The 24,041-nt window shown below is 38.7% G+C and overlaps 1 protein-coding gene across 14 annotated transcripts in view; it reads left to right on the top strand.

Moving 5' to 3' along the window:
* ptprdb (protein tyrosine phosphatase receptor type Db) overlaps positions 1-23,719 on the top strand; it is a 112,454-nt gene extending 88,735 nt beyond the window's left edge. For 5 of the 14 annotated variants that reach the window (XM_037532593.1, XM_037532589.1, XM_037532590.1 and 2 more), the window contains 17 exons: positions 373-533; positions 1,120-1,131; positions 1,255-1,370; positions 1,570-1,602; positions 2,532-2,629; positions 3,521-3,644; positions 4,377-4,552; positions 5,934-5,957; positions 8,787-8,906; positions 10,667-10,824; positions 13,132-13,417; positions 13,737-13,915; positions 14,062-14,188; positions 14,338-14,463; positions 17,505-17,659; positions 18,474-18,609; positions 20,630-23,719. In XM_037532593.1, coding sequence (XP_037388490.1) covers positions 373-533; positions 1,120-1,131; positions 1,255-1,370; positions 1,570-1,602; positions 2,532-2,629; positions 3,521-3,644; positions 4,377-4,552; positions 5,934-5,957; positions 8,787-8,906; positions 10,667-10,824; positions 13,132-13,417; positions 13,737-13,915; positions 14,062-14,188; positions 14,338-14,463; positions 17,505-17,659; positions 18,474-18,609; positions 20,630-20,698 — 2,100 coding nt within the window. In that variant the 3' untranslated portion in view covers positions 20,699-23,719. The remainder of the gene's footprint in view (positions 1-372; positions 534-1,119; positions 1,132-1,254; positions 1,371-1,569; positions 1,603-2,531; positions 2,630-3,520; positions 3,645-4,376; positions 4,553-5,933; positions 5,958-8,786; positions 8,907-10,666; positions 10,825-13,131; positions 13,418-13,736; positions 13,916-14,061; positions 14,189-14,337; positions 14,464-17,504; positions 17,660-18,473; positions 18,610-20,629) is intronic. The other 9 variants (XM_037532597.1, XM_037532596.1, XM_037532598.1 and 6 more) reach the window with 6 other exon arrangements.
* Positions 23,720-24,041: the final 322 nt, after the last annotated feature.

Raw genomic sequence — 24,041 nt, 5'->3', positions numbered from 1 at the left:
TAACTCCCTTGTTTTACACCATTTAAAAGCTCTAGCTCTTTTCATTGTATGACCAGTGTATGAGGAATAGATCGATAAAAATGATCCAAAATTTCTTGGAATTCTTGGTTTCATTAACGTACATTTTAGTTAAGAACCCTTTTTTCTTCAACTGGGAAGGTAACATTTTAGAGAGAGAAGTCAAAGATGCTATGAAAGCGAAGTGATTTCTCATTTGGAGTTCAACTGTGGTTAGACCGTATCACCTTACATATTTTTAATTTAAAAATGCCTCCAAATTTGACTTCTCCACCATTCTCTTTCACACCAAGTCTACTGTGCTCTGAACGTCACATTATGTTTCTTTTTATTTTTTTGGTTTTTGTTTGACAGACCGTGTGCTCAACCAGCCCATTCTCTGACTCTGTGGTTTTTTCGGACGTTGAGCCACAACCAATTGTAGATGAAGAAGAGGGTCTTCTCTGGGTAGTGGGGCCAGTGCTGGCAGTCATCTTCATCATCAGCATTGTCATCCTCATCCTCCTCTTTAAGAGGTAACATGGAGAAATTAGTATAGACTGATGTGAAAGGCCCTGGTGGGTAGGGTAGCCTAAACCTATACTTGCTTAAAAATAATGCATAGTGTAAACAATGTGTTACCTATATAGCTGAATATATAGTGGAACTTGTTAATACATGTAACTTTTGGTATAAAATAAACTGCTGAAGCTTAAAGATGGGAAGTGTGAACAAGAACATTGCCATACAAGTGCTGTCACTCACAGATCATAATGAAATTAAACCAAAAGATGGAATAAGGAATTCTTGAAGTGAAATTGCAAGTAAGAAGTCATTACTTTCTTCACAAATTAAGTTGTTAAGTAGAAGTAAAAGTGTATAAACACACTTGAGGGGAAAAAAAGAAAGTGTTCATTTAAAAAACAATCCATCAACAATAAACTAAGCACATATAACTGAATAAATGGAATTGGAATGGAAGTGAAAAGGAAGGAATGAATGGGTAATAGAGGAGAAAAAGTAAAGGAGGAGCTATGAATATTGTGAATGTTTGAATGTACTGTGTTTCTCAAATGTCTTTTTTCCCTGCTGTTTTCTCTCTTTCTCCTGGATACAAACCAGCAAACCAGACAGGTGGGTTAAATTTTGAAACATTATAGAAAGAATGTTGGAAAATCATTGAAATGTCATGAATGAGACAAAACACTAAAATATTTGTAGGATGGAAAAAAATGTATGTTCTCTGCGATGTCACAGGAAGCGTGCGGAGTTGGAGGGTAGGAAATGCAGCTTCCCCAGCAGCGGTAAAGCCATGAGTTCTCAGCATCCCTCTGATCCTGTGGAGCTTCGCAGAATCAACTTCCCAACACCTGGTAATGCACACTTGCTTCGAAAAAACTAATGGTAGCAAACACATTAGACATTCACTGCCACACGGTTTGATGCTGAGTGGTCTGGCTCACATACACTCAGCATCTGACCCATTTTGATGTATCCTTTAAAGGTGAACACACAGACCCACACATGCACCCACTTACAAACAACATCAAAATGATGCTTTCTCCTTTCTAGGTTTGCGTTCCTCTGGTTATCGTCGTTTACCAAGTTAGTTTTGGTTGTTCCTCCTTATATGAACCTTCTAACTTTACTGGACTTTTTAACTTTCAGCTACACATACCCTCGGCTAATCCATCCTGATTAATTAAGTCCTTAAAATACATTCCCACACAAGCACATAAATAACTGTCATCTAAAGCCCTTTTCACACCTAGAACCTCGTACATTACTGACATTTAATAGTATGAGAAATCCTGGTTATGAATAGCCAACATTTCTTTTACTTCTAAATGAAATGCACTCCTGCATCATTTTTGTATTCAGAAAATTGAAAACTCAACTGTAAAATAAAAAGTGTTGCAGCAACACAGTGGCACTTTTTTGCAATATTAGCCACTCACACAAGAAGGAGCTGGTTTTGACACATCATGAGGTTTTCCCTCATGAAAACTGCAGAACAATAGAAGCCAATGCATTACGCTCCCAGTAATGTACTGGCTTCTGTTCACGCATGAACCCTCTCAGTAGTTAGGGGGAATGTTGCAGGTAGATTGCCATGTTAATCTTACCAGGATTTGAAGTCTGACACTTTAACACCTTCCTGTTTAATTACTATTAAATTCTCATGTAATGGGTATGTGTGAAATGGGCTTAATTCATTCCATCTAACTTAGAATAGTGTTGAAACTCCAGTAAAAAAAGAACTTTGATAACACAAGCATAGCAACAGCAGCAATAAATGGGTAAAATTGTCAGGCCATGACAGACTGCAAGACAGCTGTCAGCGCTCACTCTCTGATATAATCACTCCACTTTTTCTGTTCCTGTGTAAAAACTGGAAAAAAACACTCTTTAAAAGTGCATAGGTTTTACTTTTTTTTTTTATTAATCCCTTAGAAAGCCTCACTGAAACTGCATGGGCGCTGCGTGGCTGTTTTAGCCTCTTCTTTGCTGACATTATGCTTTCCTGATTGCAGGTATGGCCAGTCATCCACCAGTGGCTATCTCAGAACTACCTAATTACATAGAGAGAATGAAAGCCAATGAAAATCTGAGGTTCTCTCAAGAGTACGAGGTAAGGTCAAGCACGTGTGACTCGTTCATGATGTGTGCTGTATGTGTTGACATACACAAGAAGTTGCCTGTTTGCTGTACCTTGCACAGTGTACCAGAAACAAGAAACAATTTGTGGTTGATACAGATGTTAAATAGAGAAAAATTCCAACAGTAATATCTTTACTCTTTATTAAGAGCATTACTGACTTGTTGTTGTATCTGTCTGATTACCAGCCAGCCCGTATAGAGCAGGTTGAACTGTCTAGTATTAGCCAGAGATAGTCCCCACCTCACTGCTGTACTGGGGGACTTTACACCTAACTAGCTGACACTTCGCACATAGGCTCATGTGTGGCTTTTCAGTGGTGATTATTCACCCTGCATAAGTAGCTACATTAAAGGACAGCTGTTATTTTCAAATAATATTAAAAAAATGAAAAAGCCCCTCTCTCTGCCCCCCTTTAATGGAAACAGTCTACCATAGAACCACCAGTGACCAGATATTATTTGTGCCTGATGCACTCGTACCAGTACAACACACATTCATTCCACTACCATTTTAGCATCACTGCTGAGAATTATCTAATCTGAATAATCTAATAATATAAATAATATCTGGTCATTAGTGTTACTGTGGTGGTCTTTTTCCACAGTTGGACAGGGGAGATTGGGGCTGATAAATTGTGCAGTAACAGATGATTTACAGTCAGTAATTGCAAGCCTTTGCAAAGTGCAGCTATGTGCTATATATACCTGATAAAGAGTGTAGGTACAAAGTAGGTAGGAACAAGGTAGGTGTCCCTAATAAACTAGAAACATGTGAAGGCTGTGTGTGAGAGTATAATTACAGAGTAAGTGTTGGATAATGATTGTAAAACCTGACATTTCTCTGACATTTCTCTCCATGTAGTCTGTTGACCCTGGGCAGCAGTTCTCATGGGAGCACTCAAACCTGGAGATTAACAAACCAAAGAACCGTTATGCTAATGTCATCGCCTACGACCACACCAGAGTAGTGCTCTCCAACAATGATGGTGAGGGAAAGTGTGTAGATGTGGGTGTGTGCAAACATTAAGCTGTGGCCTTTTTAAATGTACATGTCTTATACAGAGAAACATAGCTTTCTTTTTAAAGTAGTTCAGTATAAAATCTACTTTTTTAATATATTTTTTGTCCAAAGTGTACTGTTTTGCACTGGAACTGCATAGCTGATGAATGTAATGGAAGCTTATACTCCACCCTCAAGCATCATGCAAATTGCATATCTAAATCAACACACTTGCTTCAAATTGTAGTTTGTGAAGGAATCTGAAACAGACTTTTAGGTTTCTGACACTGTATGACATACTGTTACCTGTAAAAATGGTCAAAGGTATGTAGCTGTAAACTGAAGTAGCAGTCAGCTAGAAGGCTGATGTTTGCCCATAGTTGTATGTGGAAATAGGAAAATATTTCTATAGCTTTATTAACTATAGCTTAACTATTTCTTTAACTTTAAAGACTGTTTTGCTGAGCTTTGTCTTGGACTTAAGTTTTTCGGTAGTGATCAGTATGAATTGTTGAAATTGATGAAATGATTTGTTTCCTCAGCAGTTAAAATTTAGATTTTTTGTATATTATTAGTTTATTTGTTTATTTTACATGTGTATGTATGTGTGCGCTTTTTGTAATGTGTGCAAATGATACCTTTCAGAAGACTCTGTAGCTGAGCAGCTTTTTTACCCTCTGTGTTTTCACTACGTCTCTTTTCTGTTCTGGGCTTTTAGGTCAACCAGGCAGCGACTACATCAATGCTAACTTCATTGACGGTTACCGTCGTCAGGGTGCGTATATCGCTACCCAGGGCCCGATGCCTGAGACGATCAGTGACTTCTGGAGGATGGTCTGGGAGCAACACACAGCTAACATCATTATGATTACCAAGCTGGAGGAAAAATCAAGGGTGAGCAAACAACCCATAGAATCGCACACACAGCTAGTATCATAGTAATGAACCTGCAGGTGAATTTGCAACAGCAGTTCTCAGTCCTAGTCCTTGGAATACACTGCACATCTTGCTGTGTCTCCTGCTTTGACACTGCTGATTCAACTGATCAGGTAATAGTTGTTGAAACCAAAAGATTAAGCAAATCTACCCACTAAGTGTAAATATCTACCCAAATTTGGCTGGTGGTCTCATAGGGAAAAAACTGCATCTCTCTCACTCAAAGAACTGAGAAGCAGACACTGTAGAGCTTGTGTCTGATAAGGTTTAGCCTTCATTAGTTGGAGCAGTTAAAACTAAAACTGTCCCGATCTGGTCCAAAGGCAGATCCAGGCATATAATATTTATTATTTATCAGCTATATTGTTTGATCTAGTTGAGATACTTTGTTTTACGTTTTTTATGAATTTTGTGCCTTTCAGTGTGATAGTAATTTAAATGAAGAAATGAAAAGTGAATAGTTGTGAAAAGTAAGATTTGCAAGGCCACTTAATTTGCGTAAAATGTGAGCATGTGGCTATTGCAGTTCCACTTACATTTTCACTTTTACACTGTTTTTTTCAAATTCATTACAAAACATAAACATTAGGACCATGTTTCTGGTTTTACTGCAGAGGATCAGTAGTATCTGGTAGCCAGATCATCAGACAGGTCAATGAAATGTGATTCAAACCAAAAAAATTTTAAACAAATCTATAAAGTGCCAATGCTAAAGAACAAATCAGTGTAAAATATTACTAAAAATACAGGCATTTTACTGTAGAATTAATTTGCAACTTCACACATCTTCCCTAAATTATGTGTCTATATTATTTGTGAAAAGATTAGAGTCTGTATAGTCAATGATGAATCAATACTCAGCTGTGAAATACTTGGATCAGATCGGGGGAAAAACTGTATTGGGACATTCCAAGTAAAAATGCCTGTGATTCCTGGAACAGGGACTGAGAACCAGAATTAAAGGTTAGCATACTTTAAACCACATTTGACTGATGTGAATGAATCACCAGACCTGATTTGGAAATAATTATCAGATGTAGAACATAAGGGTGGTAATTTTGCCCTCTATAATTGGTCTAAATTTGTTGTTTTTAATAGCACATGCTGTTATCATACCCATGAAATACTCATAGAAATGTATCAACTATACTAATAACATATCCTCATATTGCCCACATATCATTCTTAAAAACTGCAATTTAGACATTTTTTTCCTCACTAATATATTCTCACTAAAGCAGAACAGAAGCTAATTAATAATGTGTCCTCTATCAGTCAGAATGTTGTCTCATGTCACTCAGTAGATCAAAGCTTGATGTGTTTGTTTGTTGTTCTCCAGATGCCTTCCTATTTCTTCTCCAAGGCAAGATGTCTCCTTCAGATTCCTTTGTTGCTCTCTCACTGTCTCACTCTTTCTTTGTCACTAGCAGTGCTACATGTTTGCCATTCACTTCTTCACTCTCTTTTTCTAATGTCCTCTTCTGTCTCTCTTTCTGCATCTCCATACAGCCAGGATTGATATTTAGCCACTATGATCTGCTAGTCACACTATCACTGCATGTTACTAGTGTCAGAGTGTCAAAGCAATAGTTTATGGGTCAGAGGAACACATCTTTTGACAGGTGGGGTGGGGGTGGGGGGGTTACTGCAGAGGATCAATGTGTTCAAATACTGTTTGCCTTGGTGAAATACAAATCTAAATGTAACTTGTATACAATAATTTAATGATGTGGTATTTGCTAGTAACCTGCTGTATACTGGAGCCCTGATTACTTTCAGAATTGATTAGAATTTTCACTGCATTTTAATGGATCAACATCAGCTTAAGCTCATTTATAGCAGACCAATGTCAAGGTTTCACTTTTTCAGTGTAGTGCTGGAGCTAAACACGAAGTTAACAGTCACCAACGTTTACGTAGATTAAATTAACAAAGTTTTACTTGCCGGTTAATTCTCTTCTTATTATTCTCTTCTCTTACTTCTTTTATTTTTCTTGAGTGCCTTGCTGTCCCTTTGCTGCTGTAACACTGTTAACTTCCCCATTGTGGGACTAATAAGGGATTATCTTATCTTATACATCCCCAAAACGTCTCTCAAGCCGCATCCAGGAGGTCACACAGACTTGTTGATGTGGTTTAGAACACAGTAAGACTTACTGTGAATGGGAAAAAAATGAGCAGAGCTTCACTGTGTAGCTAAATATAACGGAAAGCCATTTTAGAACAACACACCCTTTACTTGCACACATCAAGCAAGTCTTAATAAGTTTGTTACCCTTTGCTGCAGTCACTGCTGTGAGGAATTGGATGATTTGTTCTGGATCATAAATGCCTCTCCAGCTTAAGGATGTTGGATGGAGCCCCATCACTCCAGAAAATGCAGTTTCACTGCACCACAGCCCAGTGCTCGGAGGCTCTGTACCAGTTTAGCTGGCATTTGGCATTGGGCATGGTGACTGTAGGCTCGTGTCTGTGTTCCACTGTACGTTTTGTACAGCAAATGCTATTATTTTTATGTTATGGTCTACATCGGAACTTGTTTCTTTGCTGTGTCACTGAGGTATATATTACTTTGAGCATTAGAACGTTTGCATAAAACTGCAATTTTTAACTAAAACTGCTGACCAATCAAAAATAATGTTTAAAGTTCTATGTGAAAAAAAGAAACAGCAGTCTTGTCTAAAGTTGTGAGCTGTGTGTATCTTTCTTTAGGTGAGTAGAATATTTGATTCACAGTTGAATCATGATGTTCTTTGGTATGTTAGGTAAAATGCATCTAGACAAATGTATTATCAGCTTAGTTGTTTAAAAGAGGGGGAAAGACAGTATTGGATTGGTTGCAGTATCGTTATCAGACATAAAACTATGCACTATGAGTGCAGATGAACACCTGTGTCAGCGATGCGTGCGCCTTAAAATAGTTGAATTTGCTAATAAGATTGGGTGCCTGGATATGTTTAAAAATAGATACAACAGAAATCTCAGATCTAGCCTCTGCATGCCTACATGACGTGTGTGCATGCAACAAGGAGTTGGATTCTGTACCCCTGTTGTATGAAATAACCTGCAATGTTGCACTGCATTTTCATTCACAGTAAATCATACTGTTGTCTTAAATCAAAGTGACAAGTCTCTGTGAATTTAACAAAGTCCTGGATATAGTTTGAGTGAGAGAAGTTTTGGGGATGTACAACCCCAATTCCAGTGAAGTTGGGACGTTGTGTAAAACATAAATAAAAACAGAATACAATGATTTGCAAATCCTTTTCAACCTATATTCAACTGAATACACTACAAAGACAAGATATTTAATGTTCAAATGGATAAACTTTATTGTTTTTTGCAAATATTCACTCATTTTGAATTTGATGCCTGCAACACATTCCAAAGAAGTTGGGACAAGGGCACAAAAGACTGGGAAAGTTGAGGAATGCTCAAAAAACACCTGTTTGGAACATTCCACAGTTGAACAGGTTAATTGGAAACAGGTGAATGTCATGATTGGGTATAAAGGGGGCATCCCTGAAAGGCTCAGTCGTTCACAAGCAAGGATGGGGCGAGGTTCACCACTTTGTGAACAACTGCGTGAGCAAATAGTCCAACAGTTTAAGAACAACGTTTCTCAACGTGCAATTGCAAGGAATTTTCATCATCTACAGTCCATAATATCATCAAAAGATCCAGCAAGATATAGACATCAAATATGCCTTGGCTGATTGTGAAAGTTGTGAAAAATAGATAGAATCAATACTATCTTGATGTATTGTCTTAAAGTATGAGTGTGTGGGTATTCATGGCATGTTCAAAGCCATGACAAAACGTATCGATTCACCCTGTGCACACTCTAAAAATTAAGCGATTTTAATGTAGCGTTTTAAAGTAATTGGCAGCCTAGCATATTCAACCTAAACTGAATTAGTATTGCTAAGTGATAGTGCTACTAAGTCTACAGTAAACTGTATTATTTAGAGAAACACAGATATTGGTTCAGACTCTGTATCAGCGGTATTAAAGGATCTGGGGGCAAAATAACCTGATCGAGACACCTTTAATATGAGTCAATGCCATGTTTGATATATAGTTGCTGTATGTAGTCGTGAGTTGTCTGTAGATCTTTCTTATGAATCAGTGATCCTGTTGCAGTATTGTCTGTGCTGTGGCAGTTTAGTTACTGTGTGCTGCTCTGTGTGCAGAACAAGTGTGATCAGTACTGGCCCAGCAGAGGCACAGAGACGTATGGCCTCATGCAGGTTTCTGTGCTGGACACCGTGGAGCTCGCCACATACTGCGTCAGGACTTTTGCTCTCTTTAAGGTAAACACACAAACACACTGTCCTCTGTCTCTCTAACACACGCTTATGCTCATTAGAGCTCTCCGTTGTCCTCACGATCCCACACTTGCCTCTCTCTCACACACACACACACACACACACACTATTCTGCATTTCTCTTTTGTTTTTCTCTCTCTCTCTCTCTCACCCTCATTCAGTTTACACCCAGTTCTGAACTTGTCTTTCATCTTAGGGAACAGATATTTTGATAAGTTCATCAGAATCAGTCGACACTCCACTAGATTAATTCTACATAGTACATCTCACACTTACATAAAAATAAATACACAGGGTTTTCTGTCCCCATTCTTCCACTGTGAGAAGACAACTCAGCGCTATGGTTCCACATGTAGCTGTCAAGAAAAAGAAAACAGACGAAAAAGATTAAAAATGGCACTAGAACACCAAAACTCAACATTTGAGATGTGGAGTAAGATTTAAGTGGACTGACTAATCTAAATTTGTAATTGCGATGAGAAGCAGAAAACCAACTTCTAAGGTCCAGTCATATTTCTCATTTTTACCCTCACCCCTTATTTTCAAGTGTCACCTTCCCCTTTGGCACTGAGTCACAATGGGTCGCGGTTGAAATCTTCACCCATGAAATGTGACAACTCAAAAAAAGATTACTTTGCTAACGGACTAACAGTAGTGCTCTGTAGGCAACCCTGCACATCTGCATTCATACCAGAGGGAGAGTAAAGCAACCTCACTGCTGGTCTTTAGTTTTTTTTTTTGTTTTTTTTTTCGAAGAGGGAGGATATGACTATTGTTATTGACCACCCCTAATTCTTTTGGGATATAAAACCAAAGTCAGTTTTTTTAAAGCTTCTATTTAAAATTTTCCTGTTCCACCTTAAATGTAGCAGCAGTCGCATTCTGGCGCTTCAGGTGAAAGTACTGCTTTAAGGTAGTACGGGAAATTTAGCCAGCTAGCTACTGAAACGTTAGCATACTACTAGTGATTTTATAATGCTTGTTATGCAGAAAATGACCATAATACATTGAAACAACAAATACTCACATTTGTGTGTTTCGTTAGTCACACAGCCATCTTGCCGTGTTTTTCTTTTTTTTTCTCATAAGACTACATTTGGAGTGAGCCTCTGAAAAACCTCCATTTGGAGGGCCATGTAGCCCTAACACTTTGCCCTACCCCTCTGCAAAAATCGGGAGACGCTACCTCTAGATATAAGCGCCAAAACAGAGAGCTAAGAGCCGAGTTGTAGGGCCAAGGGGTGAAATGTGATTGGGCCTAAGACTGAACTTTAGAGGACTAAACTTTTTTCATTTAAAAAATGAAGAGACTGTGCACCCACTGTTTGTGCCATCATAATTTAAACCTGCTGTAAAATATGCTGTTTAATTGCAGTTGGCCAGGCTCATGCTAACAGATCATGTAATTAAACTTGTTGCCAAGTGCAGATAGGCAAGTGAAACATTACCTTGCAAGCAGCCTACGCAAGACTTATGGAATGGAAACAACATATAGTTGCTTATTCTTCACTTACACTGCACATATACAGTATGTTAATGACATGCCACAACCGGTGTGAATTCCAAGTCACACCATACATTCTCACTTCTTTGCATTCTCACAGTCACATTTTTGCTCTCTGTCTCTTTCTCTCTTGTGTCTTTCTTTCTCTCTCACACACAAGCAAAAAAAGCACACAAGTTTATATACTCTCACATGTATGTGTAAAGCCCAGTTTTGCAGTTTGGATTCTGTTTGTGCTTAGCAGAGTGGCAGCAGTGAGAGACGTGAAGTCCGGCAGTTTCAGTTCACAGCCTGGCCCGACCATGGTGTACCTGAGCATCCCACCCCCTTCTTGGCCTTCCTTCGCAGGGTTAAAGCATGCAATCCTCCAGATGCCGGCCCCATCGTGGTCCACTGCAGGTATTGTTACCACTTAGCCCTGCACTATTACACTAGCTCATAATCGCATTATGACAAATATAAGTAATTTAGTATAATCTGGATCAATCCCTTAGCATCTTATGTGTTTCACGGATGAGTGACACACCAAGGTTCTGGATGAGAGCAGCACAATGCAATAATGAGCATTCACCTCAACTTAAGATGTTCACCCATGAGGAAGATTTTATCGCTAAATTTTTGTTTTTTGTTGGCTCAGGAAACTTTGTGGTGACTGTCCTAAATTCCTCAGGAAAAACAGCATGAGATAAAGGTGACATGAGAGTTTAGTTGCAGATAAAGATGAGGGTTGTTATCTCAACAAATCTGGAGTATTGTGGTCAAGAGAGCCATGTAAGCAGTAAGAGACTTAAGCCTCTTTTGTCTTTCCATGTGATCTCATTGTTGTCTAAGGATCTACCAAGCTAGAAAGGAGATATTAAGATATAAAGGAAATCTAGGAGAGCTTGAGTTTTTTTGCAGAGGTTCACAGAGAAGCCAAAATCTTTACAGTGCTGTGTGTACTTTTGCTGGTTGGTTGAACACTGAAGTGTATCCAGTAGCATTTGGTTTGGATGACGCTGGCATAATATTGCCACAGATAACTAAAAACAACTGAATTCTTCTTTATTACCTCCAGTATTTTACTTATGGGCCTGTTGCCCAAGCTAAATTTTAAACCAGGCAATTGGATCCTAAAGGGCAGCCACTGTTTTAAGCATTTATCTTTTTCCAGTTTCCTCAAGCATAGATCTCTTCGGGACACTGGGTGATGTCATTTTCAATAGTTCAGACGTAACAATGTGGATGTTTTAAAGTTGTGGATGTTCTAAACGAAACAAGCAGTTTCTAGGTATCCACCAAGTTCGTGGACCAGGCTGTTATAAAAAAAATAGCATTCCTTCACAGTACGCTTAGCAGTTTTTACAACAGGCTTTCTCACAGAGGAGCTTTATAGAAAAATTTGGGCACAGGCAAGACAGTGGTGACAGTGGCAAGGAAAGCTCCCTTTAAAAATAGAGAAAAGGGGAAAAAAACGTCCGTCATTGTGAGTCCAGCAGTGGTATACTTTACACTGCTCCAGTCGACGCGTGGCATTGTGCATAGTGATCTTAGACTGGTGTGCAGCTGCTTGGCGGTCCATTTCCATTTCATGAAGCTCCTGGCATGCAGTTCTTATGCTAATGTTGCTGCCAGAGGCAATTTGGAACTCTATATTGAGAGATGCTACAGAGGCTACAGTTTTCACATGCTTCACACTTCAGCAATCGCTGGCACTGCTCTGTGAGTATGTGCCTTGTCTGTCAATCTGTAGTTGAGCTGTTGTTTCTGCTAGACACTTCCAATTCACAATAATAGCACCCATTTCATCTAGTTGGGCAGAAATTTCATGAACTGACTTGTAGCAAAGGTGGCATCCGACGACAATGCTGCATTTAAAGTCACTGAGCTGTTCTGTAAAACCCATTCTACTGTGAGTGTTTGTCTATGGAGATTGCATCCCTGTGTGTTTGATTTTATGTACTTTATGTAAAGAGTGTGGCTGAAGGACTAAATCAAAAGTATGTATAAACAGCTGATGTGAACAAAGCCTCGCTTTTAAGAAAATACTTGTGATGGTAGAAACAAAGAACATTTCAGATGTTTTTTATTTTATTTGAACCTTTGTACACAAAACAGTTCGAAGCACATATGCTCTGCATTATCATGCATTGCATTTGGGGAAAATTGTCTATTCAGGTTGCTGCCGGTTGGGCCTGTCCGTCTAAACATATTTAATTTTTTCTCAACTCTGCCAGGTTTTGTTTTCATTTAAAATAAAAATCATTTAATCTGTGTAACATTTATATGCCAGCCAGTTTTGGATGGGCCTAGTAATCTAGTTGGCTGCCCACAGCGACAATCCCACTCCTTCTCTCATTCTTGCTTTATTGCAGTACAATTAAAGGCTTTTCCCAGGGTTGAAAATGGATTGTGTTGTTTCTAGGACTCATCATTTTCTGTATATTCCACTAAATACAACACTGCCCCCTAGTGCTCGTGTTATAAGCAAGCAAGTTAGATGACACCCGTGTAAATGTGTGTGTATAATGCTTGCATATGTTTGCAGATTCACTGATGCTTAAAGCACTTAAACATATGCACAGAGCACACAAAGGGTTTGATTAGTTCAGTTAGATTATAATTAAGTGTGGCAAACCTGAGAAGACATTTGCAGCAATGTGGCCCTCCAGGGTCTGAGTCTTGATACTCCAGAGTTAGCACTTCTGTCTTTCTCCTCTCTCTCAGTGCTGGAGTTGGCCGTACAGGCTGCTTCATCGTGATTGACGCCATGCTGGAGCGAGTGAAACAAGAGAAGACAATTGATGTCTATGGCCATGTGACCCTGATGCGCTCGCAGCGGAACTACATGGTACAGACAGAGGAGCAATACGTCTTCATTTACGATGCACTGCTGGAAGCCGTCACCTGCGGCAACACAGAGGTTCCTGCACGGAATCTATATGCCTACATACAGAGGCTCACACAGGCTGAACCACCTGACAACATCAGTGGGATGGAGCAGGAGTTTAAAGTGAGTGCTAGATCCTAGCTCTTTATGGACTAGCTCAGTGTTTCTCCACCCTGGTTCTGGAGACCTCCTACCCTGCACTTTTTAGTGTTTTGCCTGCTCCCAACACACCTGATCCAACCACTCAGCTGATTAATAGCCCACTGTTGATTTGATGTGGGTGTGTTAAAGCCAACTACAAAATGTAACTGGATTTTAATTTATGAAGGGTATACATTTGACAGTATGAAGGGCATTTTTGAATCATACACATATATGTTGGATTTATATTTATAGTTGAGAAACTAACAATATCCGTCTTCGGTTCTGTGTTATGGTTTAGAGATTAGCCAACGCAAGGGCACACAACTCTCGATTTGTGAGTGCCAACCTGCCCTGTAATAAGTTCAAAAACAGACTGGTCAACATCATGCCCTATGAGACCACACGGGTGAGCCTGCAGCCGATTCGTGGAGTGGAGGGCTCAGACTATGTCAACGGCAGCTTTATAGATGGATATAGGTATGGCTTTTCATAATAAGTCATTCTATTTGAAATAGAAAAAAGGTTTATACACTTTGGAAGCGATTAAGTTTCACTGGTATAGGTGGTTGGTTTTGTAATACAGAATATGTCTCTTTCTTTCTCGTTCTCACCACCCCCAACAGGCAGCAGAGGGCATATATAGCCACACAGGGTCCTCTGGCTGAAACAGCTGAAGATTATTGGAGGATGCTGTGGGAACACAACTCCACTATTGTAGTCATGCTCACTAAACTCAGAGAGATGGGAAGGGTTAGTTATAAGCTAAAAACACTTTCACAAAATTATAAATTCTAACATATTCTCTGTCTGGATTACTTTATGGCATTCTCGTGCATTGTGAAATGGATGAGCCCAATATAAAAATGAACATGTGTCTAAATATGTGTTTACTTTTGCAGGAGAAATGCCATCAGTACTGGCCGTCAGAAAGGTCCGCACGCTATCAGTATTTTGTGGTGGATCCCATGGCAGAGTACAACATGCCCCAGTACATCCTGAGAGAGTTTAAAGTGACTGATGCTAGAGTATGTTACTTATTATCATTTGCACACACATTATGTTTATTATGAGGGTTTTCTGTAAGACACTTTCTGTGCATTACAGTGCAGTACATCTAAAGTCAACTCTAATTGTAATTCAGTGTATTTATCAAATCAAATCAAATCAAATTTATTTATATAGCGCTTTTTACAACTGATGTTGTCACAAAGCAGCTTTACAAAAATGGGAATCACAGCACAGAGAATCAGACAAAACACTGAACATAATATACAGAATATACAGAACCCCCGTGAGCGCTGAGGCAAGGAAAAACTCCCTCAGAGCTGGAGGAGGAAGAAACCTCGGGAGGACCAAGACTCACATCTAAAGGGGGGACCATCCTACCACTGGTCAGACAACTTATAAGTTAAACATTGAAAAGTCAATTTTACATCCACGCAGTTCTAATATATTCAGGTGTGTATAATCAACAGTGGAAACAATTAGAGTTCATATAGATTTGGATGTGATCTGTAGTGGAGAAGCTGCGTTCCAGAAACTTCCATCAGTCTGGTCAATCAGGGGGACAGGGGGACTTGAGGGTGGGACATCCATCAGTATTGGGCCGGACCGGTGGACAGTCAGTAACTCGGAGGAAGGAAAGATTTAGGAATTAGTTTAGACTGTATTTATGAAGAACAGAAAATGTAAAAAATTATCAGAGTGTGACTAATGATTCCGGCAGGTCTGAATATGACAGCCTAACTAAAGGGAGAGAGCCAGAAGGTAACATAGACACGGAGGCTCCCTGAGACACTGGCATTCACCCACTCCACCGTCCACAAACCTGAGTGACTGCATGTAGTGAGTGACAGCAGCACCAGCATCTCAGTTTACCCACAATTCACTATGTCCATGAACCCCTGGATCTGCAGCCTTATCTAAAGGGAATTAACATTAACTACCAAAAGCTAAACTAAACAAGTAAGTTTTTAGTCTAGACTTAAAGATTGAGACTGTGTCTGAGTCCCGAACATTATCGGGGAGATTATTCCAGAGTTGGGGCGCTTTATAAGAGAAAGCTCTTCCTCCTGCAGAGCTTCTCTGAATTTTGGGAACTACTAGGAAGCCAGCACCCTGTGATCTAAGTAATCGTGGTGGTTCATAATAGGAGATAAGGTCTCTCAGATACTCAGGAGCGAGCCCATGTAGGGCTTTATACGTTAACAGGAGAATTTTATAGTCTATGCGGAATTTGACTGGAAGCCAGTGAAGAGCTGATAGGACTGGACTAATATGGTCAAATTTTCTAGTTTTAGTAAGGACCCTGGCTGCAGCATTTTGAACTAGCTGAAGTTTATTTAAGTTACTGCTAGAACATCCTGACAGTAGCGCATTACAGTAGTCTAGCCTTGACGTAATGAAGGCATGTACTAATTTTTCTGCGTCATGTAAGGATAAAGCATTTCTTAGCTTGGCGATGTTACGGAGATGTAGAAAAGCTGTTTTAGTAACATTAGATATGTGTTTATCAAATGCTAGATCTGAATCTATGATAACGCCAAGATTTTTAGCTGTTGAACCAGGTGTGACTGAGAAGTCGGCCAGATTCAACATTAGGTGTGATAATTTATTTCTAGCAGCTTTAGGGCCTAATAGAAGAACTTCTGTTTTATCACTATTTAATAGAAGAAAGTTGTGTGACATCCATGATTTCACATCTTTTACGCAATCCTGCATTTTCTTTATTCTCTGTTTGTCATCAGGTTTGGCTGATATGAAGAGCTGCGTGTCGTCTGCATAACAATGAAAATTAACATTATGTTTTCTATTAACTTTGCCCAGGGGGAGCATGTATAACGTAAATAATAACGGTCCTAAGATAGAGCCTTGTGGAACTCCATATCTAACCTTTGTATAATTGGAGGGTATATTATTTACCCTCACAAACTGAAAACGATCGGTCAAGTATGATTTGAACCACGATAAGGCAGTTCCAGTTATACCGACCATTTTCTCTAATCTTTCTAGGAGGATATTATGATCTATTGTATCAAAAGCTGCGCTCAGATCAAGAAGTACCAGTAAAGAAACGCAGCCTTGGTCAGCGGCAAGAAGCAGATCATTTGTTATCTTAACTAGAGCTGTCTCAGTGCTATGATGAGGCCTAAATCCAGATTGGAATTTTTCATAGATCTGGTTTCTTTGCAGATAAGAGCCAAGTTGTTGGGCCACGGCCTTTTCTAAAATCTTAGAAATAAATGGTAAATTTGAAATAGGTCTATAGTTAGATAGTACACTAGGATCAAGATTTGGTTTCTTGATCAAAGGTTTAATTACTGCTAGTTTAAAGGCTTTGGGAACATACCCCAGGTTTAATGATGAGTTTACTATTGTTAATAGTGGTTTAATTATGTCTGGTAATACCTGTTTTAATAGTTTTGTGTGTATTTGTGTATTTAAGTGAAAGCCACATTTTTCCTCATTGGAATTAAGGGTAGACAATAATACAGAAATATAATAACATGATACTTAAAGGCATTTTCACCTTACACAACATGCATCATTTCATATATTTTCACATTTGTAAGATTCTAAGGTAAGTGGTTACACATTTAGCAATGGTAGTTTTTTACATTAATTTATGTGCTTCACTCCAGCCAATTTAACAGGACCATGTTTGCTCTAAAGGCTTCTCACAATTAAGGAAAAATAGAGCACAACCTTTAACAAATGCACAACTTGAGAGCAACATCTAAATTTCTTTTTAATGATACACAACTACAGACGATATCCCTGCTAGGCTCTGAAAGGTTTGCAAAAAAACTGATCTGGGAACTTGCAGAATGTTCCTGAAATGGTACTGTTTTCATTTTTCCTATTATTGTGGAGAACAAGAACACTCAGTGAGTCACACAGCTCTAACTCACCATGTACCAGGACACTGTGTCCTTTTCTGGAGAAGTCTGGAATGATCTGGCTATTTCATCATACACTCTAACACACACACTCTAACACACACACCCAGACACATACATACACATATATATTTTGCAGAGGCTTCATCTCACATTTCTTTTATTAGGATGGACAGTCCCGAACTGTGCGGCAGTTCCAGTTCACTGACTGGCCAGAGCAGGGTGTGCCAAAATCCGGAGAAGGCTTCATTGATTTCATTGGTCAAGTACACAAAACAAAAGAGCAGTTTGGTCAAGATGGACCAATCACAGTACACTGCAGGTGAGTAAATGTTGCTGATTGGCGAGGTAAGAAATGGGTAACATGGTAAAACACATAAAATAGAGATGTCGAAATATAGTTTTTTTTTTTTGGTGCCAAGTTGATAACAAAATTGAAAAAATTAGCAAGTTGTTTTCTTTCTGTAGCAGTAGAGTTAAATCAGTACCACAATCCTGTCTTCAAGTAAAGAGTGTTGCACACACCAGAAAAACATGATGACCAGCAGTACACATCAAACAAAAAGATGTTTCAAGGCAAAAAACTTTTTGAGACAGAAACCCCTAACCAACGCATGTTCTGAGACCTCTTAACTGCAGTTTGTCCAAACATCCAAACATCACATTGTCACTTTAGCAAAAAGAGGCTCAGTCATTTAATTACTACATACATTGCACACTGTTCTCTCAACCACGGTTTCAGTATTGATTTAATTAGGTTTTTTTTTCATAGTTTGAACTGCTGTCTAGTAAAAAAATAGGTATGGAAAAAAACTGCAAATGGTGCCAAAAACTATTTCAAATGTAAGTTATATCATTATGTCCAAAAACAGAAGCACACATTGCCTTTATTTTTGTTTGATATTTTTGTTGAATGATAACCTTCATAATATACTGTAGCATATGACATGGTGATAACTTTTTTCTGTGCTTTTTCTAGCTGCTGTCGTAATATTGTGCTGTATGCAGTGTAGTGAGGTCTGTCTGATGTCTGTCCAAATAATTGATTGGTAAGAAATTGTGTGTGTGTGTGTGTGTGTGTGTGTGTGTGTGTGTGTGTGTGTGTGTGTGTGTGTGTGTGTGTGTGTGTGTTACAGTGCTGGTGTTGGGAGGACAGGGGTATTTATCACTCTGAGTATAGTGTTGGAGAGGATGCGTTATGAAGGAGTGGTCGACATCTTCCAAACTGTCAAAATGCTGCGAACACAGAGACCAGCTATGGTGCAGACAGAGGTAAGCATACTTACACTTAAACATACACTGCTGGGACTACAGTTCAAAAACTTGGAATAAGTGGTTTGAGTAATATAAAACAAATCTGGTTTCAGATAACTGAAACTGAATTCAGTATACAAGTACTTTGTAACATCATGACTGCCAAACAATCAAAAATGATATTAATTATAAAGTAATTACAAAGTAAAGTACAGTGAGGCCCAAAAGAGACCACTTTGAAAATCTGGGATTGTTTTCATTTCACCCTACAAATAAACCATTTATTTAAACATTTAAAACAGAAAATTCAGATGACTCAGGTGGATCTACTCATCAGATGCTTTTTCACAGTCCACAGAGTCCAGACTCTCATAAAAGAGAGGGGGACACACCAAATGTTGGGAAATTGTTAAATTCATGTTAAAATTTCAAAGAAACTGCTTTTTACTATAGTTATGCTGATTATGTAATTTGTATGTAATTAAATCACATAGGAATGCAAAAGCATTACATAGAATTACAGTTTGGTGTTTAGATTTAAATTTACAAAAAATATCTAAATCTGTATAAAATTAGACTAGGCAAGCTTAGTTTTGCTGGCATGTCATCAGCTGCATAGCATTTGTTATAAAAATGGCAACAGCATTTCACCATGGGGGGGGGCGGCTGTCTATATGTCTATTCATATAGACAGCAAAAGACCTTCTTTTTAGAAGTCCTCAGCTTTGCAACTGTCCTGGCAGACTGCTTACTAGCTTACATTAGTCATATCCGAGTGTTGATAGCTTAGTGGAGAACAAATGCCTTTATTGAAAGATATAATGGTTGAGATAAATATTTACACTATATGGCCAAAAGAATGTGGACCTAATTATTATAACCTCTTCCTAATTATTGAGCTCTGGTGTTTCAGCCACATCTATTGCCAACAAGTCATAGCCACTGAGGGTAGAATTGGCCATACTGAAGAGCTCAGTGACTTTAAACATGGCACTGTCACAGGATGACAACTTTGCCACAAGTCAGTTTGTGAAATTTCTGTGTTCTAGATCCGTCAACTGTAAGTACTACTATAGTGAAATGGAAGTGTCTAGGAGCAACAAAAATTTAGCCAGAGAGCAGTGGCCCACACAAACTCAGAGAGCAAGGCCGCTGAGCACTTAAATGCAAAGTGCATATAAGGCTCTGTTGCATCACTAACTACAGCAAGGCCGCCGAGTGCTGAGGCACATAGCACAGAAAAAGCTCTCTTGCATCACTTTCACAGAGTCAGTCTCACAGTTTCAAACTGCCTCTGAGAGCAACTTTACCACAAGATGGGAGCTTTATGAAATGGATTTTTTTAATGGCTGAGTATGTAGTTCAAAAACTACTATGTTCAATGCCAAGCCTGGGCTGGAGTGTTGTAAAGCATGCTGACACTAAACTCTGGAGCAGTCTGGAGCAGTTTAGCACTCTGGAACTAAACTTGGAGCAGTCAATTCTCTCGAGTGATGAATCACGCTTCACTGGCAGACTTACATCTGGCAGACTTACAGAAGAATCTGTGTTTGCGGACACCAGGACAACACTGTCTACCTGAATGCATAGTGCCAACAGTAAAATTTGGTTGAGGAGGAAAAAGGATCTGGGGCTGTTTTCAGGGTTGCTGTTGATTCTAAACCATACAGAGACATTTGTTTCCAATGTTGTGGCAACAGTTTACAGAAGATCCTCTCCTGTTACAGCATGATTGCACCCCTGTACAGCCAGGCCTTCGTGTCCAACATGCGTTGGCCTCATAAACGTGTGGCTGTTTCAGTCACAAAGGGGGCACATGGATTTGGAATGGGTTTTCCAACAATCTCATATAGGTGTAATAGTCAGGTGTCCAAATTCTTTTGGCCAAACACATTCATGGTACAGTATCCCACAGTATATCCTTGTAGCCCTTATTACATTTGGTGTGGAAGCTTGCATAAAACAATACATGATGAAATTTAGAAATGAGAAATGAGCTCTTGAAATTTTGTTACCTCTGAATTTCTGTGTTCCATAGGAGCAGTACCAGTTTTGCTACCGTGCAGCACTGGAGTACCTGGGCAGTTTTGATCACTATGCAACATAAGCTTTCCCGTTTCTCTGGACCAACAGACCATTTCCCTTATCTGCCGTACCAAACCACTGTCTCCCATTGCGCCACTGTCTTCACACTGTCAGGGCAATTACACCTTGAAGCTGTATTCTTGGGTTACTGGTTCACTTAAAGGCTACATTGAGTTGATCCACATTTCGTTCAGTTCAACTTAGAGCTTCCTTAAGCTGAACTCAGTGAACCAACTGAGCCAGGATTGGAGCGAGCCTCTGTGATACGCTCGTTCAGAGAGCATAAAACAACCTGCAGTGGGTAATTGCATGAAAGTTGACTCGACAGGAACTCCTAGGTGAAGTATTCTGTCTAGATTGAACAGTTACAGACGCTGTAGACAAAGCACCTGGGAGACAAGTGGCCAAACAATTAGGAACGTTTGCTTAATCACACTTTAAAAACAGTTTTGATTAACAAAGCTAAGTGTTTTCCAATGAATTTTGCCACTGATTTATGTCACCAATTGTAAAGTGGACACCACTAAGTCACTTGTGTCTGTGACTGAAAGAGATTAGGACTAATACCTAATTGCTGAAGTTTTGGAGCTTGTGCCACTCCCTTGTGTTTCAGCCTACAGAGAACACAATACACACAGACACGCACATATACAAAAGGAGAGGATTGGCAGTCGCAAGATATTTGAAATGCTGTGCAATACTGAATATGAGTGCACCTTGAATTTTAATGGAAAGCACATAGACTGGTTAATCCACAGTGTAATTATATTGTCTGTTAATCTTATACTGAAATATAAAAACTTAAATATAACTATATATATATATATATATATATATATATATATATATATATATATATACATATATATACACAGTACTTATATATAATCACAAAGATTTATTGTTTTGGGTGGTATTTAACTATGAAATGTTAAGTGAGGCACTGTTTTGTGCACAAATGTTAAAGAAAACATTGATACAAAAATCAAATAACTAAAAGAATTTTTGCTACACTTGACCAAACAGAGACACTAAGTTTTGAAGTTCACCTTATCAAAACCTTTATGGTGACATGTTCAATACAATAACACAAATGGTCGTTCAGCTGTAGTAGTGCCTTATCATAGTTTTAAATGGTTCAAATTTTGATTCACTTCTGTGTACGTATACCTGCATTTTAAGTTATAGACAACTTTGATAAAATACAATTACATGTGCCACAGGAAATTTTAATATTGCTTGGGTAACAACAAGCTGTATGTCTCACTATGGTACATAAACACTATTGTTTTTTTTTTTTTTGGTTTTTTTTTTACGAAGCCATATTAATCAACCCAAATTTTATGCTGCCAAGGCCTTTAGGAATTATTACTATTTACAGTATATGCATGCACATTTTTGAAAGAACGTCATGTATTTGGCGCCATTCATGAATTTTGAAAAGAAATCATTTGTATTTATATATTTTTCTGGTTCTTGAAAGTTCCTACATGGCAGTGATTCATCATAAGCAATTACATCAAAAAAGTAAACTTATATGTGTTTGACATAACTGTATTTTATGTGGTGCTTTTTTTTTTCTTTCTTTTTTTTTTTATTGTAATCGTCCTATATTTTTGCCTTTCGGAGAGTGCGCAGTGTCTGAAAACACATTCAGATAGTAAGGTGCTGCTTCATCCTTTTGTTTTGGACATGTTCACTCTTTGGGCATTTTCACATAAGAGATTTGGTAGTTTAAAAGGGATTCCTGGGGGTTATTTGTGTTCTATAAAACGTACTTTGCACTATGAAGATGCAGAAACACGAGTTTTGTGGTTTCCAATTTAAAGAGGAATGCTCTCGTCAATGGCAGTGTCAGCACAAAGACTTCTCTGGCTATGTAAAAATTTCAGATCTTGCCATGGAAATGCTCAGCAGTCTATTTGTGGAATAGCCCAGAGAGATCTGTGACACGGCCCTATTTCACAAAGAGTTTCAGTTGCAATTTAGGGGGCCAAGCACTCCAGGAATCTGATTGGCTTAAGATATGTGAAAATGCTCTTAGTGTCTCTGTTCTCGACAGCGGCCAATCCACACTAGGGAACAGCCTCTTTGGCGTTTTGGAAATGACTGCACTCTTGTTCTATGCACTAACCCTTATTAATTCTTCAGCACGGAATGTTACTGATGCCGTCTGAGAAGAATATCACTGTATTGCTCACAGTGTGTGCATGTTAAGATATAAAATGAATATCTTTTGGTGTCAAAGAATAATGAGAATATACACTTGTAGTGTTAGCATTAAATGTTTTACAGGAGAAAGGATGACGTGATCGTAGTTCTCTCGCTAGTCCTCTGTCAGGAGTCTGGTATATTGAGAAAGAGGACGTACAGAGATTCTCAAGGAAACATGTTTTTACCAGGAGCCAAAGGTTTGGTTGATTTCATTTAAATGCTCTGTTTGGCTCCCCTGCGACATTCGACATCATTGTCCTCCCTTCCGCTTCCTTCTTTCTGCGTTTGTTGTGTTTCTCGATATCTCTGCAGTTGAAATAAATTTCTCATGTTTCAGGTTCTGAATTGCAAAAACTCTTACCAACCACCTTTGGAATCAGCCTGTTATCATGCTGCATTTATTAGCTGAGTTTTATTATATGTTTCATTGTTTTCACTTTAGTTTTTTTCTAAAACGCTACATCAGAAATGTGAGTATGCAGTTCAGTTTGTGAAACTATGATGTAAAACCATGGCAGTCCATGTTTCATCATGTGAAAATGACCAAATATTCATTTTATTGCTTATTCATTTTTATCACTTTGTCAAACGTTGATGTGAGAGTTTCTGCAATTTTACCGATTTGTTAACGTGAACACAAGTGAGGCCTGTCAATGATCATTTACCTCTGATTTTGTAGTAAATGTAAATATATATTAGAGAATTAATCTTATGCTTTTTTTATTTTCCTACTTATGTTGTGAGGACAGAGTTGTGTGAGAATACAGGGGTATTCGTGGAACTCTTTATTTGTTACAAATAAACTGGTAAGAAATGTGTAAGAAATTTATTCTTTTCACATTTGCACGTCTTTATTTGACAGACGCCTTTATTTAAAGTGATATTACTCTGTCTTCAAGTGCCGAATATGTTTCCATTAGAGATGCACCGAAATTAAAAACACTGTTATCTTCGCTCTCCTGTGCTGGTCAGTTTACGCGCATTTAAAACACTTTCAGTAGGAAAAACAAAAAAGGCAATTTGCTTTTAACCACGACCAAAAACCTCTGCACTACAGTTTCAACACCTAAAAACATAGCGTCCCACAAACCAGCACACTGACGCTACCTGCAGCCGTTTCTAAAAAGATGGAAAAATTTACAATATCTGCC

This window comes from Pygocentrus nattereri, chromosome 22 (genome assembly GCF_015220715.1).
Source record: "Pygocentrus nattereri isolate fPygNat1 chromosome 22, fPygNat1.pri, whole genome shotgun sequence".
Classification (NCBI taxonomy): domain Eukaryota; kingdom Metazoa; phylum Chordata; class Actinopteri; order Characiformes; family Serrasalmidae; genus Pygocentrus; species Pygocentrus nattereri.
This window is presented reverse-complemented; position numbering and strand designations above follow the sequence as displayed.